This window comes from Peromyscus maniculatus, chromosome 1 (assembly GCF_049852395.1).
Source record: "Peromyscus maniculatus bairdii isolate BWxNUB_F1_BW_parent chromosome 1, HU_Pman_BW_mat_3.1, whole genome shotgun sequence".
In the NCBI taxonomy this organism is placed as follows: domain Eukaryota; kingdom Metazoa; phylum Chordata; class Mammalia; order Rodentia; family Cricetidae; genus Peromyscus; species Peromyscus maniculatus.
In genome coordinates, this window is record NC_134852.1 from 132,765,894 (window position 1) to 132,785,615 (window position 19,722).

At 44.9% G+C, this 19,722-nt stretch overlaps 1 protein-coding gene across 2 annotated transcripts in view; it reads left to right on the forward strand.

The window, feature by feature from the left end:
• Prkcb (protein kinase C beta) overlaps positions 1 to 19,722 on the forward strand; it is a 336,312-nt gene that overhangs the window by 315,837 nt on the left and 753 nt on the right. The window contains exon 17 of one of the 2 annotated variants that reach the window (XM_006980349.4): positions 13,636 to 14,719. The exons of the other annotated variant lie outside the window; for it this stretch is intronic. Coding sequence (XP_006980411.1) covers positions 13,636 to 13,794 — 159 coding nt within the window. The 3' untranslated portion in view covers positions 13,795 to 14,719. Of the gene's footprint in view, positions 1 to 13,635; positions 14,720 to 19,722 lie in introns of those variants that run through there. 2 annotated transcript variants of the gene reach the window in all.

Genomic DNA, 19,722 nt, shown 5'->3' on the forward strand with positions numbered 1-19,722 from the left:
TGCAGGGCTGTATTCATTATTCATTATGCTATTTATATCTATAACATTAAAAACAAGTCAGCCATGGTCATCAAATTATTTACTTTTCCTAGAGAATGTAGATCTGTATGAACCTGACTGAACACATTGTACCCACACAAGAACCCTTTCAGAAAGGAATTAATGTTCGTTTTTCAATACATCTAAGAAAACACACTCAGACTCACAAGCTAAGCAACATACCCATGGTCACCCAGCAACTAAGTCTGAGCATCAATTAATTTTAAGTCCTACCCCTTCACCTCAGAGCCTACCAAAGAGCTCTTTGCTATTATAATGTTTTTTCTCTCATCAATCAAACTTAGCCACACAGATGTGAGGCTTAAATTTCTCTTAGTCTAATCTTTTCTTCACAGACCTCCCTGAGGAATAGTCCCAGTTGGGTAGATAGTTGATAGGACCATTTCTTGAATCTTTTGTCAACCCCCACCTAGGCTCTAATAATAATCACAGTATCCCAGAAAGCTCATGACTAAAGGATGAGAGAACTCAAGAAGAGAAGTGAGAGGATCCAGGGAGACTGTCCATCAAAATGAAAAGTGGACCACAAGGCAAATGGAGCCGTAACTCAACATCCTCAACATCAGCTTTGCTGTTTAGCAGATGAGTGTGGATGGGCAGTAAGGAGCCTCCGCAGATGCAGTCTTTATGACCTCAGCTGGGCCCTTTGCCTTCCAGGCCGTCTTTTCCTAAGTCCCTTGGGTAAGCCCTGAAGCTTCTTTCCTCTCAAGGCCCCATCTCCTGAGTGACTGGAAAAATTGAGAAGTGTAGGTGGGCTTAAATGAATGACCCTCAAATTCCTGGCCTATCAGGATATAGCTATGCTGATCATCATTATCTCCTCAGAGTGTGACTTCCCTCCATTCCTGCTCTGAACCCCATCCTCCCATCTCTCTGTAGACAAACAGTTTCCCTCCACATTAACCAGAGCCCCTGTGGTTGTAGTTAGGACCCTGGTTCCTGCTGAGTTTTAAGGGAAACCCTTGAATATTAAGATGTGGCTGGATCTATGGCCTCAAACAATGGGAAGGAGACTCCATTTCCCTCTCTCCTTTGATTGCTTTCTCTAACTCTAAACTGTTGTTCCTCTCAGAAGACTTTGTGGTCCTTGGTCTGGTAAGATCTCGGCCCTTATGACAAATGCCTAACAGAAACTACTCCTAGGAGGAGAGGTTTATTTTGGCTCAGGGTTTGAGTCCATGGTTGGCTGTTTTCTTCTTCATGAGGCTGTCTGAGGCAGAGCACTGCAGCAGAAGGGTATGGTAGAGCAGAGCTGCCCATCATGTGGCAGCCAGAGAGCAGAGACAGCAAAGGGGTGGGCCAAAGGCACATCCCCAGCAACCTACTTCCTCCAGTGGTTCCACCTTCCGGTTCCGTCACCTCCAAATGTGCGTTCAAAATGTAAACTTAGTGGTGGATTAAGCATTGGACAGCTCAGAGTCTTATGATCTAGAATCCCAGAAGTGTGCTTGACAGATCTCCGGACATCTCTTGATGTGATCGAGTTCACGTTCGAGCTTAACTGTGTCGCAGGCCCATGGCAGCATGCAGCTTAGATCCATGAGTTCCCAGAAACTTCCACCGAAAGAGCTGCTTTCTCCTAAAATTCCTGGTAGCTTTAGACTTAATCTTATGAGGTGATAGTCGGCCATATGCTTCTCTTCAATTCCATGTCACCAGGGGGATGGGCTGTGCTAATTGGCTTGGCCTGGGTCATCTGTCCCCCTGAGCTAAGAGAGGACTAGCTCTGTTCCTAGCTAAACAAAGCATAATGAGAAAGGAAGGATGTTTCTCTATTGCTAGAAGAGGAGAAGTCTGCTGTATAGACAAGACACGAGCTATCCATCTGACTCCTTTCTGGCCATCTTCTGTCAGCTTGTTTTGATTGTAAAAACCTCTTCTCGGGAACACGGCACCCCTCCTTACTGTGAAGCCAAGCTGCTCCACCTAACCTGGCACACAAACTTAGGAAAGGTTGCTGGTTCTTGCTGGTTTTGGCTAGTGACGACTTGTTCTTTCTTCCTTTCTGGCGTGATCTGCTCCCGACACTCCATTGACATTTCTCCCTTTGAGTCATCAATGACCTGGAAATTGCCTGCTCTCACAGGCCTGAGGTCTTTCTTGACCTCATTACTTCAGACTTTGATCTTCCTCTCAAGAAAATCTGAAAAAAATCAAACTTCCAATCGCATCCAAAGCCATGCAGTGAGCAGCTGAGATGAACCCCTCCACATTTCATAATGTAAGTGGTGGGGGGGGGGTGCTCATGAGGCTCCACTCCCCGATTGTTATTCATGAGTGCCAGAAAGAGGGGTGTTATTCCCTGCAGTGGTTATAGCCACAGGGAAGTTGCTCATAATCCAAGAAGTAAATAAATTCCACTTCTGATCCAATCTGAATGTGGGCCACCTCTGTTCCTTGCTTTCGTCTCTTCACCCTGGAGGTGACACTGATCAACACATTAAACTGTGCTTTATTCTTTTAATACGTTCTTGAATGTATGAATACTGTTGACCTTTTGTGTCTCCAGGTTCTATTTCTGTGGATTCAACCAATCATGAATGGACATTTTTTTTAATTTTATAATTTGATTTAATTTTACATTATCAGCCACGGATTCCCCTGTCCTCCCTCCTCCGACACCCCCCCACCCTCCCCCCAGCCCACCCTCCATCCCCATCTCCTCCAGGGCAAGAACTCCCCTGAGGATTCAGCTCAACCTGGTGGATTCAGTCCAGGCAGGTCTAGTCCCCTCCTCCCAGGCTGAGCAAAGTGTCCCTGCATAGGCCCCAGGTTCCAAACAGCCAGCTCATTGCACTAAGGACAGGTCCCAGTCCCACTGCCTGGATGCCGACAATTTTTTTTTTTAAAGAAATTGAATTTTGTGCCTCTGTAGATAGTGTTAGAACACTATCTTGACTTCATTCCTGGAATGGAACAGGATAATAACTGCTTGCACAGCGTTTGCATCTTTAGGTATTCTAAGTCATCTGATTCATACTCTATGTACATACATAGGTTATGCCCACATTCTGTATAAGTATCTGCAACATCTAAGAACTGAGGTACTTAAGGAGACAAAAAGATATTTGGAACCAATCCACAGTGGATTTTGAGGGGCAACTGTGTAGGTGTAAGCTAAATTCAGAATCTCTCCATTCTGTGTGTGTGTGTGTGTGTGTGTGTGTGTGTGTGTGTGTGTGTGTGTTCATGCATGCGTGTGTGTTCGTGCATGTGTGTGTACATGCACACCCATGCATAGATGTGTGTAGGTGCACAGGTGCATGGAGGCTGGAGAACTTAGGTGTCATTCCTCGGGCTATGTCCACCATTTTAATTATTTATTACTTATTTGTTTGGGTCTCTCATTGGCCTGGTGCTCACCTTATTCACTTAGGCTGGCCAGCCAGTGAATCTGCCTGTCTCCACCCACTCAGTACTGGATTACTGGTGTTTCACCACTTTGTTAGACTTTTTCCATGGGTTCTGGGGATTGGATTCAGGCCCTAATCCTTACATAGCAAGCACTTCAGCCACTTCTTTGCCCCCAGGCCTCTTCCTTTCAAGTCCTTCTTTCTGTTTTATGACACTGTGTTTGCTGATTCTCCAGCTACTCCTGGTAGAAACTTCAACTCTATAGAAAGCCATATTTGATGACAGTAGAATCTGGAGAATTAAGATCTGCCCCATAACCCAGAAAGGAAGATGACATAGCCTATTTGTTATTAACAACGTGCATATCCTTAAAAACTAGCACAAAATAATCCCATCCCTAAATCCATTTTCGAAACAACTCAGAAGCGGTGTGTGGACCTGCTTGAAATGTCTTTCCGAGGGAGTGAGTCTCACTAGGACTAGAAAAGGACCCTTCTTGCCTAAATATGCAGTTTTCCTCTAATCTCTAACTGAAGTCCTAGTCCTGTTTGCACCTTGCAGCTCTTCCTATAGCTCACAGTTCCTCCCATACCTCACAGTACTCTCATACTTCACAGCACCCCCATACCTCACAGCCCTTCATACCTCATAGCTCCCACACCTCATAGCCCCCCATGCCTCACAGCCTCCCACACCTCACAGCCCCCCATACCTCACAGCCCTTCATACCTCACAGCCCCCCAGTACCTCACAGCCCCCCATACTTCACAGCCCCCTGTACCACACAATCCCCCACACCTCACAGCCCCCCATACCTCACCAGGCTTGGACCTCAAAGTTGCCGATTCTTGCTACGCGTATAACTAACCAGAGTGGAATTTTCCCTATCGGATGGGTTAGGGCAGACCTCTGAGACCCACACTAGTCAGAGCACACCATGCCCATCCCATATGTTCACTGGCAGAACAGAGTCAGCCCTTGGCATCAGATGTAGCTGTGCTAAATATTGGATGTGCATAAAACAACAGCAACAGCTTTTTTTCTAAAATCTTGATTACACTTGCACGTTTTTCTTAACAAGTTTTCTGTTTCATCTTCTTAGGATTTGGGAAAACAATTATTAAGACTCTAAAGAATTAATCAACAGAAGAGTGTCAAGGGCAGGGTACAATTGCCCCATTCTGAGAGGCGCAATAACTATTTCAGTTTGCTACCTAGCTTCAAAACAAAATGAGTCTCTGTATTTTATACATGAAATCACATACAACCACCACCTTCGTTTGAACTTATATACAGCTTTTAAGTACAAAACTTCCTTTTAAGCTTGATAACAAACTTCACAAGAATGATGCCTGACCTTAATAAGTAGACTGACCCTAATGGTGAATCTTGTTAATGATCATAACACAGTAATAACGTCATTACTAATGAAGCCTTCAATCTAAAGTCGGGGACATCCTCCCACCACTGTGCTCATGAGGGAGGTAAATCCCTCTGAACTTCACAGAACATGTGGATGCTGGGAGCTTAGCTACTTGCTTACAGGTTATGTGGGGAATAATGAAGCTAGGCCCAGTCCTCAGGTCATCTCAGTTTACCAGGCCATGCTATGTGGTGGAATGTAGGCTCTGGGATAGTGGGGTGCTGTAGAAAACCTGTGACAGAACCAAAGCATCTCTGGGTCTTGCCTCTTCTGATTTACTCCAGGGGGACCCCAAATATAATGTCAATTTTTCAATTTTCTTGTTGAGACGAGTTAATCTTTTCCCTACCTATCTCACAGATCGGTGGGAATTAGATTTTCAAAGGCAGACAGAAAGAAAGTAACTATGAGAGTTTATTTCAAGCAGCAATGTGAATTTAGGGTGGATGGTAAGGAATAAATGGGAAAAGAAGATGCTTTGTTGACATGAAGAATGTTTACTGTGTATTCCATCTCGTCAGTTTTTTTTTTAAGCACATTAAAAATAATGATTCCAAACCTGCTTAAAAGATAAAAAGCATCCATCCACTTCTTCACCCAGTCATCCAGAACACAGACCAAAGCAGTCACTTAACAAAGAGGTTAGAATCTGGGGCTTGGGAAATAGCCCAGTGGGATAGACTGAGGACCCGAGGACCTGAGTTAGAGTTCTCGGCATCCGCATAAAAGCCAGGTTAACAAGATTCACTGTTAGGGTCAGGTTAACGTCACTCATGCCTATAACCCCAACGTTGGGGAAGGGGAGACAGGCAGATCCTGGCAGCTAGCTGCTGGCCAGGCTAGTTAAAATGATGAGCTTCTGGTTCAGAAACAAACTTTATCTCAAGGGACCAGGAGGATGTGGAAAATCCTCTTCTGGCCTCTCCATGTATTCACACAGTGTGTGCATCCTCACAGGCACGTGCAACCCCCTCACAAATGCACGCACACATGGACATAATACAAATGGTGAGGTAGAATTTTGTTTCTTTTGGTGCTTTTGAAAAGTTCGTTTTTACAAAGGGAGGTGACTGGTAGAAGGGGCTGAATCTGTCACCTGTGGGATCAAATCACAGACAGTCAGGCCCTGTAAGCACATTCCCTCATTGTACGATGAGCGTTTCATAGAGCTCTAGGTGGATTAAAGGGACATGATGCTTGGAAGTACTTGACACAGCACCTGGTTCATCATAAGCACAGTACAGACTCCATTGCTGATCCATTCACTAGCATCGAGTGCCTGTACTGGGTCTTGGAAACGGAGTATTGAACAATTACAAGAAAAAGTGACTGTGCCTTCATGGATCTTATATTCTAGAGGAAATAGGAAATAGTGGGATAAACAAATGAATGTGTGAGACAGATTGCAATACATAGGTGGTGTGTTTCACTGATAACATGGAACAGGATGTCCTGGTGGGACATCAAGAGATGAGGATGTGGGAGCTACCCGATTTGAAGGAGACAGAGAACAGTGTCTCTGAGGAGGTGGTGTTTGAACATATTTGGAGGAAAACAGAACGGGGCCTGCTATTTTTAAATTATAATTAAGAAAACAGAAACAAAACAAATTTGGCATCAAAAACAAAAGACCCTTCTTAGACTGGAGGGATGGTTCAATGGTTAGTACACCTCCATAACAACTTGAGGGCTTGAAGCCCCAGAATTCCTACAAAGCTAGAGAAGGTGGCTAGAGACAGGGAAACCCCAGAAACTCTCAAGGCAGCCAGTCTGGAGTCGGGGACCCCAAAAGGCAGCAACAAAGAGACCCTGCCTCAAACAAGGTTGTCATTGTCACACACATTGTAATTTATAGAATGGAAACATATGATATAATTTTAGAATTATATATAAAATGATATTGTTGGACATTCTTCTACATTTTTTTTAATTTTTCTAAGATTTTTGCACAGTGATACATCAAATAGATGTGTTGTTATTTAACTGTTTTCACTGCTGGTTAATAGATGATTCTCATTTGTTCATACTGTGATGATCCCTTGGTTAACATCCTGTGTCCACATGGGCTATAGGAACATAGGGGAAGGCCAGGAAAAGCCTGTCAGGAAGTGACTCCCTTCTAGAGTCAGGGTGTGTGGAAACGTGTGGGGTACGGTGGAACAGGTGGGAGGCACAAGTTCTTGTTAGAGGAAACATCCTGGACAAAGGTGGAGAGGAGACGTTCATGTGAGTATCCTCGGAACCAAAGCAGGTCAATTTGGCTCTACTGTGGTGCAGGCTGGTGGATAAGGGCAGAGGGGCGATGGACCAGAAGACCATGCCAAGTACTAATAGAAAGCCATTCTAAAGAGTGTGGACTTTGAAACCAGGTGTGGTAGCATATGCTTTTAATTCCAGCACTCAAGAGGCAGAGGCAGACAGATCTCTGTGAGTTCGAGGCCATCCTGATCTACAGAGTGAGTTCCAGGCCAGCCAGGGCTACCTAATGAGCCCCTATCTCAAAACAAAACAAAATAAAGGAACAAGCAAAGAGTGTGGACTTTGGCCGATGGGAGGAGGTATTTGAGGCAAAGCAAGCCAAAGGCCTAGAATGCTCCCAGCCATCCAGTTTCCTTTTGTTACCTGTCAATAACTGTGTCCAAAACCATTAGGTTATCGTCAGAAGAAGAAAAAAAAACTTTTAATGCAATATATTATTGTAATTGATCTGCTTTATTGTTAATCTTTCATCTTTTGCTATGTCTAATTTATAAGTTAAATGAAAAAACTGTCTATGGAGGGTTTGGTGTTATCTACCTTTTCAGGCAACCTGGGCCAGGGGTCTTGGAAAGTGGCTCCTGGGATAAGTACGTGGTTTCTACTGTCTCTTGGCATTTTGACTAATCCTTATGATGGGCATAGCTGTGCAAATACCACATCCATTTGTTTTCATGGTGGCGGGGGTGGAATCCAGGGTTCTCCACATGGGCAGTACACGCTTAACTGCTGAACAACGCTCCAACCCCACGCTCAGTAGCCACACTCCAGGCTGTTGGCAACTTACTGCACCAGAAACTAGAAGGAGGTGGGCATGGCTGCTTTGTAACTGCTCACAGAGCAGCTTTTCTGTCTAGCCTTGTAGATCCACGAGCGAGCATTATTCTATCAGGCAAAACTGCTCACTCCACTCCCGGAATAGGTGCCTGTGGTTTAAGTACCCTAGTTGGCTTCATCCCCTGTCCCCATGCCAGAGGCCTCTCTGGTGTACCCTGATGACAAGGAGGTTGGATTTGCTGCCAGTAGCTAAATGAGGCTAGAGTATCTACCCAGGACAGTCAGGGAGGCAGGTGTGGTCCAGGCCACGTTGATAATTAGATCCCAGCCACCAAGCTGCCCATTCTCTCCAAGGACACAGCAGGCATAGAACAGATCCCAGGCTCTGCCTCCCAAGGGCTGACGTCTCCATTTAGGGAGCGCCCCTGAAACTAATGGGCAGTGACAGGTCCATTTGAAAAACACAGAGACACTTAACAGGGAGGCTGTGATCTGCCAGTCCCGTAAGCTGCTTATTAGCAGGGAAATCACGCCCTGCAGCAGCTCTGCCCCCTTCCTTAACCCCTACTTCCTGCATCTCCTCTGTGCTATCCCACTTAAAGATTTCATTGTTCTAGGAAGGGGTGGGGGTGCATAAGTGCTAGAAGCTGTTTCTCAGCTCCTTTCACAGCCTCTGGGGAGCCCTGAAAATCAGCAGCCTTTCTCCTAGTGGGGATGGGAAGTGGATGGTTTTTGAAAGAAAAACAGCCCTGGAAGACTCCAGTGTTGGCTCCTTTGGGTCTTGACATCCAGGCCACAGAAAATCAGCAGCAGAAATCCCTTGTGGCATGCCACCTTGCACCAGGGAGCCCTCTCAACTTGGCCATTTGCACACAACAAATAATCATTTGCATTCAATGTCCCTGATGCCAGTCTAGCCCCCAACACTCTCCATTCCACACTGCAACCCCCACCAGCCCCCTGGGCTTCCACACTGTCATTTCAAACTGACCAGGAAGGAAAACAAGGATCCAGTCCCCTTCGCTGCAAGTATGTTTAACCCTGAGTGGTACTCCCTATCCAAGCAGCTAAAGCCAAAGACCCAAGGACACCAACTCCTCTTTCTCTCCTCCTTCAGTTCCCAACCCACCTGCATGTCACATCAACACTAAATGCAATGTGTTACAGCCCAAGTCCAAATGCATCTTCTTTGCAACCCGCTTCCTCCAAGCCCTCATCCTCTCTCAGCCAAGCGTGGCAACCGTCTTCTACATGGACACATTGTTCCTAGTGTCACCCCCGTCACACACAGCCTGCTCTGTAGACAACACTGGTGACCTCCTTTAAACACAGCTGATTGTGTCACTTAGAGCTTATCGAGATGAAGATTCACCCTCCTTGCATGGCCATAGGGATCATGCTCAGGTTCTGTCCCTCTCTGTGACCTCCCCTGTCCCTCCTGTCCCTCCTGCCCCTGGGTCACTCTGCTCCCACTCTGGCTTCATTGGGGATGGCAGCAAGCGCATTCCCGCCTCAGGGCTTTTGCACATGCGGTTCCTCTGCATGCAACACTTTTTTTTCTGAGACATCAACTGACACTGCCCCTTACCTGCTTCACCAAGCATATCCTCAGAGGCCATTTCCTTAATTGTGAATCAAGTCTGAGCACATTTTGTGTAGTTTGAATCTCTAAAATAGTTTTCTCAGAGTGGCTAGAGAGCTGATTTAGCAGTTAAGAGCACAATATCACTCTTGCGGAAGACCCAATTTCAGCTCCCAGTGTGCTTAGCAAGTAGCCTGTGACTCCAGCCCCTGGAAATCTGACTCCCTCTTTTGGCCTCTATAGGCACCTGTACTTAAGTGCACATACCTACCACACATACACATAATTTAAAATAAATATAAATCTTTTTAAAAAATACATTTCTCAGGCTACTAATATAGCTAATTGGGAGAATACTCCTCTAGTGTATGTGAAACCCCAAGTTCAGTTCCCTGTGTCCAAAAAAAAAAAAAAAAAGAAAATTAAAATTTCCCCTTTATAATTTTCCTTTGGGCTATCTTTTTCTTCTTAGAACATAATCACACATAACCACTTAACTTATAATTCACATTTATAAGTTAATGATCCCTTCTGTAGTAGGTTTACAAATACATTTTATCTATTTTGCTATTAGCCTTTAGGCTTATTTGTTGTTTTTTGGGGTTTTTGTTTGTTTCTTTTTTTTTTTTTTAACTACACATACATTTCTAGTTTTTAACATCAATAGGCAGAATTTTCTTTGTTGCTTCTTGGTTTTGACCCTTTGGAAATGTCTTTTTGGAAATGTATTTTTCACTCTCAGATTTTAAATACATTTATTTAAGCTTTTTCCCCCTAGAACTTTCTTACACTCATGTCTTTGCATAATTTGAAATTTGCCTTTTCATGTCCTTTTATTTTTATCATTTGTGCCTTTAAATTTCCCATAGCAGAGTGAATATGAGATACATTTTCACAATGGGAGCATTATTCGTCTATTAAAGTTGATGTGTGCACTGTGTGTAGTGTGTATGCATGTTGATGAGTGTTCATGTGTGGGCACGAGCGATCGTGCGTGTGCACGTGCACACATGTGCACGTGGAGGTCAAAGGTTGATGTAGTAGGTATCTTCCTCAATGACCTCCCATTTTAATTAATTTATTAATTAATTAATTTATTTATTTATTTATTTATTTATTTATTTATTTATTTATTTATTTTTTGAGGCAGAGTCTCTCACTGACCCGGGCTGGCCAGCAAGCCCAGAGAACTTTTCTGTCCTCATCTCACTGGAGCTGAGATGGCAGGCACGCACCATGGTGCCTGACTTTTTTTTTTTTTTTTTTTTTTTTTTTATGGATGCTGGGGACAGAATTCAGGTCCTTGTGCTTGAGTGGCGAGCACGTTGCCAACTGAGTCATCTCTCCAGCCCCAAAGTACATTTCTTTAAGCTTAACAAGAGTTTTGAAACTTCAGGTCTGTGTCTTCCATATTTAAAACTGAAGCAGCTCTGAACTAACCTCTGTTCAGGAGCGCGCACCGTGGGTGATGCTTCCCAGGAGCGCGCACCGTGGGTGATGCTTCACAGAGGAAACAAGTAAGGATCCCAGGCCTTGTCACGCACATCACCTCCTGTTGTTGTCGTCAGCACAACCCCAGACAGTTGTCACCGTTTTACAAAAGAGGAACCCGAGACATTAGGAAATGTCCCCGAGTTATACAGCCAGTGATCTCCACAAGACGCCAACATTCCAAGCCCTGTTTGCAGGACACAGAACCCGGACTCACTTCTGTTCAGCCAGCAGCTGTGGCTCCCATGTGCCTGCCCTTTGCTAAGGCTCCACAGAGACACTTGCAGGTCCTTCTGTCAGTGTTCTCTCACTCTCCCAGTGACAAGACCTCAGGCAACCCCCAGTGTCCCTTCTGAACACTCTCAAATCCAATAACTTCTTTTCAGCAAACTTTCCTGCCCGACTTTTTAGAGGTATCTCCATGATGACAATGCTTCTGTCTGTGGCTTCTTTCAGTCCTTAAACCGTCTGAGTTGCTCTCTCCTGGTTCCCCTGTGGCTCTAGGAAAGTGTTAAGGGAAGTTTCATCACTGGCAGATGGGAGTAAAATCCGTGCCTTGAAGGGTTAGCATATGAATTTATAAGGTACTGTGAGCAAGGCCACTCAGGGCATGCCAGCTGCATGGAGAGTGCCTGGTGGCCATTTCTGCTGTTATCCATACCCTCCCTACTTGGTGTGCCATTTGAAAGATTCTTTCAAGGTCTTTTCTGAGCCCCATAACACCCGACCTCCCCCCTTAGTTCTCAGCTAGATGTACACTGGCCTCTTAAAACCATCATATCCCCAAATGGAAATGGCCAGTCATTGTCTTTCTGAATTTTCCCATGTGTTGTCTCTGCTGTTGAGATAACCATGTTCTCTGTCAATCAAAACAGTGACTGCAACACCTGAGCCATGAGTTCGCTCCCACTTCTGCCCCATTCCACTGTTTAGTCTGTCACTTCCTATCGGCTGTATTCGTAAATGTGCAGCCAGAGATCCTGACTCTGATGTTAGGTGGGTCCAGCTCCATCTACAGCATTGCCAATAGCTAGCTGCTTGACCTTGAGCATCAGATGACTTGAGCTTCCTGGCCTCGGCTTCCTCCTCTATAAAAGGGAAGATAATATTTGTGTTTGTTTTTTTTTTTTTTGAAACTGTGATTAAATACCCGACAGAAGCAACTTAATGGAGGAAGGGTCTATTCTGATCCACAATTTCCAAGGATATTGGTCCACCTTGGTGTGGAAGGCATTGGTGGCAGCAGTGTGAGGCACCTGGTCATGTGGCAGGCAGGAAGCAGAACGTGGCGACCTCATCAGAAGCGGATACCACCTTCACAGCCTGCCTTCAGTGACCCACTTCCACTAGTTAAGCCACAGTCCCAAAGATTCTATAACTTATCAAGTTAGTACCTCCAGCTGGGGACCAATTCTTTAAATGCATAACTCCATGCCCACTGACGCCATAGCGATGATATACGTCATAAGGCCATTGCGAGGGTTCGATGAGATAATTTGGGTGAAGCTCTTTGCCAGGTGAGCAGCCTGGGCAAACACACAGTATGGATTACCTGCCGTTATTATGACTCACATTGTAATAGGATTGGGTTGATGTTGCCCCCTGCACTTTTCTTCTCATTGTTGTGGTCAAATACTAGGTAAGCAGCAAGAGTGTAAGGTGGCTGCTGGTCGCACTGCATCAGCAGCCAGGAAGCAGTGAGCATGCAGGGAGTATGACCAAAGTATAAAACCCCAAGGCTCGCACCTACTAACTCACTTCCTCCTGCAAAGCCCCATCTCCTAAGGGTTCCACAACCTTCCAAAAGACTCCCACCGGCCAAGGACCAAGTATCTGAACCCTTGATCATGTGGTAGACACTGTACATCAAAACCACAGCACCTCCTGTAGACACCAGATTGCTGAGGGCTTCTGTGTACGTGGTTATGCTGGAAAGGAGCCAGAAATTCAATGTAGCAACTCATCTCCTTTCCTTAGGCAGGAATTCTGCATGTGCATGTGACTTTCCTCCCACACCAGGTCTTCTTATTTGGAGAAAGAAAGACTGATTTCACCTCCTGGAACCTTGTGATTAAGGGTCAATGATTAATCCAGAGGGACTTTGTGGTGCCACTGAGAGGTTATGGTTGGGACCTTCCTCCACTGGCTGGTGTTTGAAAACTATATTCTGTTGAGCTAGAAACACCTATGGTTCCTGATCAAGAGCAGCAGGATGGCACTTTAAGGGATCTGCTGCTATAAATATTGAGCTCGCCAGGTGATGTATGAATGGGCCATTATTTGACATCTGCCACCCATTAAAGATGGGACATACCTTAATCCCATCTCTTCCAACAGATGGCCTTGTCTGAATCGTTGGGGGTGGGTGATGCCGTGGGGACATGCCACATGCTACTAGCCCCACCATCTCATGCCTTTGTCATGCATTTCCTGACTTCCCAAAAGGAAACCAGGACTGACCTGAGAACTACAGCACTCCAAGGGTGGGAACCCAAGGTCATGTTCCAAAGGTCATGAGAATTTTGCATTTTACATTGCTCTCATTCCTGATCATTGAAACAACCTCTGAGTTTCTGAAAGGGAAGGGATTGGAGGAAAGCCACACCCGGTTCTGTTCAGTTCTGTTTTATTTTGGCTTTTGTTTGTTTTTTTTTTCCCACCCACCACAAGTTCTTTTCTCCCCCTCTCATAGTGTGGGCGAAATGCTGAAAACTTCGACCGGTTTTTCACCCGCCATCCACCAGTCCTAACACCTCCTGACCAGGAAGTCATCAGGAATATTGACCAATCAGAATTCGAAGGATTTTCCTTTGTTAACTCTGAATTTTTAAAACCTGAAGTCAAGAGCTAAGTAGATCTGTAGATCTCCGTCCTTCATTTCTGTCATTCAAGGCTCAACAGCTATCATGGTGACATTTTTTTTTTTTAAATCATTGCCAAGTTACATCTGTGTTTTCTTTTCTGATGAAGCTAGAGTGGCCATGTTTCAGAAGCCAAATGTCCTCAAGTAGTTTGGAGCATCTCGAGGAGATGGAATTATGCAGGTGGCATGTAGAAAGTGCTGCATAATTGAAACACACTCAAAGTCCTCCTACTGTGTGCATCCTGAGCATGTCGGCTAACAGACCCACCAGGGAGAGAAAAAGCTTGCTTTCTCTCCCCACTTCTCTGCACCGCCATTTTTACCCCGATCATCCACTCCACATCCTCCCTACAAAATGGATAGATGAATCGAATGCTAACAATATTCTTCCACTTTCCAGCCTGGGAGCTTGGCTTGAATCCAAGGATATGGCTGCTTTGCCCTAGAGGGAATCCCTCCACACTGCCTGTTCTAGAGGCAGTAGAGCTTTGAAAAGAACATGCTAAAAATACATTTTTATTTTTATTTTTTTAACTCAATGTTAAGAAGATTACCTAAGCCCTAAAAATACAAAAAATACAAAAAAAAAAAAAATCCCCAAAACCAAAAAACCAGGAATGCGCTTTTAGACAAGTATCAATCTAAAAGCAGCACTTCCAGGGGTCAAAGGGCAACCAGCTTGAGTGCTACCACCACGCTGTAGTTTCTAATACTGTATGTCTGGTACTGGTACCCTCATCCCCCAAACTACTCAAGAATGGCATTTGGCACTGTTCCTGGAAGCACATGGTCACTCTAGCAAGGTCCCAAAGGACCATGATTTTACATTACATTTCAAACGTTATTTGCTTTTTTAATTTCTGTCATTGTTGAAATGCAAAAAAAAAAACAAACAAACAAAAGAAAAAACAAACTCACTTTGTTACACATGCTTTAAAAACTATGTCCAGATGTTATGAACCACAATGGCCTGCTTTGTTCAACCGAGAAGATGGCTATGGAGCCCAGCAGACTTGTGTCTCTGGGGAGGGGCTTTGTCTATGTGTACTGCTGGTATTGGAGAACTAATAGAGGGCCCTGAGAAAGACACCATCTCTCCAAACCGTGATGGTTGCATTCTTCAGTGTGTTGTCATTTTGCAAGATGTTTGTGGAAATGTTCATTTGCACTTCAGAATCTGTTCTGATATATTTCTCCTAGCATCAAGGTACAATAAAAAGAGAGAAAGAGAGACAGAAAAGAAGAAATCCAATTTCAAAGAAAACTGTTCTCTTTGAACAATGAGGACCCACACTACAAAGTAGGGCCCAAGGAAGGAACTCAGGAGAAAGGGGCTGAAGCTGGATCTTATATAGCCTCAGTGTTCAACCAGCCGAGAGCAGGGCTTGGAGACCATTCAGGGAATGCCTGATGGTCTAAAATGGGGTGGGTCAGGCAAGCTGGAGCCCCAGACACTGTCAGAATTCAGAGCCTACATGCCCACCAGACTCAAGCTTAGAAGTGATCTAGGAACATGCCCGAGGTACTTAAGCTTCTCATCCAAATCGCCACTCTTCCAAGTGATCTTCCTTGAGCAAGCAACTCAGTGAGCTCCCAGAAGGCCAAGTGGTGGGAGAGACCTCATTGCCTTCTGACCGGATGAGGACAGCGGGTGGTCCCTCCCCTTGCCTGCAGCTCAGCTCCCTGCTCCTCTCAGACAGTCCTAAAGGGAATTCTTATCACAGGTCAAAAGATTTCCAGGCCCTCCAGGGATTCTGAGAAATCGCACAGAATCTACCAAAGGACCGGTGTCCTAAGAGTACACCTCCTCCTCTTTAAGAAGAAAATGCCTTGGGGTTCTGCTGAGATAAAGACCTTCATAGTTCTTTCTTTTCTGGCCTCTCATGCCACTCTGCTTTAAGCTTGGGGCCTGTCTCTCTTAGGTAATGGACAGCAAGCATGATGTCCCAGCTGACGATCTTAGGATGCTACCAACAGAGGGAGATCAGAGCAACCCACTCCTCACTTTGTTATTGGGTCAACTGGCATCTGGAGAGGAGAAGTAATTTTCTGAAGATTGGTCAGTGGCAATACAAATGCAGGGATCCTGACCTCTCAACATAAGGCTCTGTCTGTTCTGTAACAAAACAAACATCTCTGAGCCACATGCCCACTCCCAAGAAAATTATGTAGGGTCTTTCATCTGGTTACTGAGTCACCAGGCTTTGGATATATGCTCAGAATGAAAACCACAGAGAAATCTGGGACCATTGGCAAGTGGTCTGAGACAACCTTAGAAAATAATGTAGGAAGGATGGGTAGATGGATGGATAGATAGATAGATAGATAGATAGATAGATAGATAGATAGATAGATAGATAGATAGATAGTATATATGTAAATATATGCACTACACTATACATTTTCAGATTCTTGCCATTATTTTTTAAGGTCCACAGTTTTAGAAATAGATACTTAAGCCAAAGTCTCTGTTCCCTTAGTGTACCTGGCTGAAGGTGGGTCCCAAAAGCTTCTGTGGAAGTAAGGGATCATTAATCAGACTTCCTGATGTTTCCTCTTCTCCCAACTTTCTAGATCAGAGGAAACCAAGAAACAGCTTTCATCACATAAGAACTCTAGGAAAAATTTTGAAATTTTATCCAAGATTAAATATTTTCATTTATTTTTGCAATCATCCATTTATGCCCCCTTTATCCATTCAAGTAGCATTTATTGAGCACCAACTATGTGCCAGGCTGGGTGCCAGGATCATTGTGAGAAATAATAAAGATGCAACCCATCCTCTTCTCTCTCTTTTTCCAGCATTCCATCTGTGGAAAGACAGTCATAAAACAAGTAATTAAAAGCATGGTGCTGTCTAGAGTCTCTGGGCTTCTTAAGAAAATCCACTGTGGACGTCTTTGCAGCTTCTTAGTCTCCCTATAGAGCACAGTTTGAAGCTGAGGGTGTCCTCTCAACCTAGGTTTTTGCTGCAGTCACGTAGTGTGGAGGGTAGAGGAGAGAGGTGAGATGGTAGGTGGGATGGACTCTTCTAGAAGACCAAAGACACAGTCCCCATATTTAGCTCCCCCAATGTGAGCAGATTAACACCATGTTATCTCTTCTTGTGAAGAGAAAGAGCTACCTGATTTTATGACTGATTTCTGTGTCTTGAGAGTCGCCTCTAATGGCACACCACTCATATCCACAGGCCCTCAGAAGAATACCATTCCCCTTTTAGAATACTGCTGATCACAGCATGTGACCCTTGCTAGTCACATCCTGATCCCTCTAGTCCACCTAAAACAGGCTTAAATTGTTACACACACACACACACACACACACACACACACACACACACACACACACACACACGAAGTATTTAACTTCTGGGAGAACTGAAGAAAAAAAAACTAAATCAAAGAAATCTAATTAAAGTTGTCAATTGTGACCAATCATATGTCTGGATCCATGAGTTTGCCCTTTCAATTTCTTAGGTTTCTCGCTGATCTCTTCTGAGAAAGGATAGGGCCATGATCAGAGACCCATGGGAGGCCAGCAAAGTTACTGCTCTTCCTAGGATGAGTATTTCTGTTCTCACGTGGCTTCAGATGCTACAACCCCAAAAACAAGTGTCACAACAAAGGGGCCCATTCCTTCCCAACATTCTAGGGTAAGATCCTGGAGGATTTTCTGATACCACTCATGAGATGAAGTCCATTAAAAGGAAGTCTTATGTGGAATACCTGGCTTACTGAAGCGTAGTGAGTAAGAAAAGGCTTCCAAAGTTGGAGTTGGTAGGAAGGGAAGTTCTACTACATACTCTCAGGTGAGGATGGGTAGGCAGGAAGAGACCCCAAAAGAGGAGCTGCCTATCTTCTGGCTCCAGATCTGCCCTTCTCCTGCCCACACAAATCCTTATAGCTTCAGGACCTTGCTCATACGCAGTTCACTTCATACTGGCTCCCAGTGCAGTGTCCATTTCTGTAAGCCTCAGGGCTGGTGGGAACAACGGCTATCATTTTACTTCAGTGTGAAGAGGGATCTGCCTCAGGAATTAGGAAAAGCAAGGAAGTGCCCCTTTAATCAAGTCTTCTTTTATTGATTCAGTGAGTACTTACGCACAGCCTACTGTGTGCTCGGTACTATTCTTGGCATTGGAAACACAATAGCACAGGAACAGACAAGGACCTTGACCTCCTGGAAAGAAACAATGCAAATTCCCCAAAGCAGTAAACGCACAAGAGACATCAAGAAGGGTGCTGACACCCTGACTGCAGGCCAGGACAGAGAAAACAGACAGTATTAAAGAGACAGAAGGCATCACATTGAGGGCCCAAGCCTAGAACCTTTCACAAAAGCTGGAATGAACAGGACATGGCAAAAGATGGACCACCATGTAGAAAAGAGCTTCATGAGTAGCCTTAGCCTGTTCCTCTCTGCCCACACTCTTCCAGATGACCTCCTGATGCCAGTTTGTCCCCCTCAATCCTATAACCCTACTCAGACACCCCAGTAGAAAGTAGGGAATTACCTGTCTCAGGGGAGCGTCCAAGAAGAAGTAGTGTGGAGCCCGTCATCAGGAAATCTGCATCAACCAGTCTCTGCTAAGGGCTAAGCCTACTAAGGTTGACCACAGTGGGTCAACCAACAAACTCCAGTGTGATGGCACAAGCTTGGCTTCAGCCAGGCACCTGCTGCCAGTGGCTTGAGAACCCCAGGCCTCGTGAAAACAGCCCTCAGGCTGTCTCTCCAGCCAGAACCGCTGCAATGAGGCAAACTTAGCTGCTATGTGGTCAGATACATATCATCAACCCACTGCGCAGTCTCGGGCAAGCCCCTTCACTGATCTGTGTCTCAACTTTCTCATACATCGAACCATGGGAGGCAAGGACGTCAGCTTTGCCTTCTCAAGACAGGTGAGGTGAGAATGGGGAGGATTAATGGGCTTACAAGGACCCTGGAGAGGCCTGCACATCATAAAGACCCAGTAGTCAGCCCACATTCACACCCCTGGTAGAACCTGCCTCAAACTGTAGCTAGTAATGCCTATACACAGGCCGTCAGGCAGGCAGGTAAGAAGGAAGGAAGAAAGTCAGGAAGGAAGAAGGCAGGCAGGCTGGCCAGATTACCTATGAAAATTGAGTAGTTTTATTTTTCAAACTCACCTTCATAGATCTTACTTCAAGCTTGGGATTGTGTTTTTTATAAAGCAACATCTTTGAAGAGACTCTCTGGCTAGTGAAGTTCCAGATTCTACTCTTGTGGTTGGCTTTTGAGCAGCATCCCAAAGCCTAGCTCCCACCAATCTCATTTCAAAGGCTGAATCTAAAATATGAATTAAGTAGAGCATAGGAGATTGGCCTAACTTTGAGCCCTATCTTATAACACAACCCTGGCTCCAGCTAGGCTGTCGAGATGGTCACCAGTGAGTCTCGGACATTATGAGGATGAGGTGGACAGCGCTTAGCTTCTTGCAACAAACACTGATCTGCTTTCAGTACCTGGCCATTCATCTTGATTTCTGAGAGCAATGTGTTCAAATAGTTCTCTCTTTTTTTTTTCCTTCAACAAAGTCAGCTCCTGGCCACAGGGGTCGCTATTGAGTTGTTTTCCTCCAGGATACTCTAATTTAAGAGCTAACTAACTCTATGACATTAGCTGTGAAAAGATATAGTTACCCATGTGATTCACCTTAAAGTCAAAGCATAGTACTTCCTTACACACACACACACACACACACACACACACACACACACACACACACACACACACACACCTCTTTAGGGCAATTCTTAAAGAAATCAATGATTCTTTTCTTCTCATAGAAAATTCGCACCAAGTTTTCTCCCCCCAAGCCAGCATATACTATGAAGCAAAAGCCGGTACACGGAATGCATCTGCTAAGAGCTGTCAGCACGGGGCTGACTGCTCAGG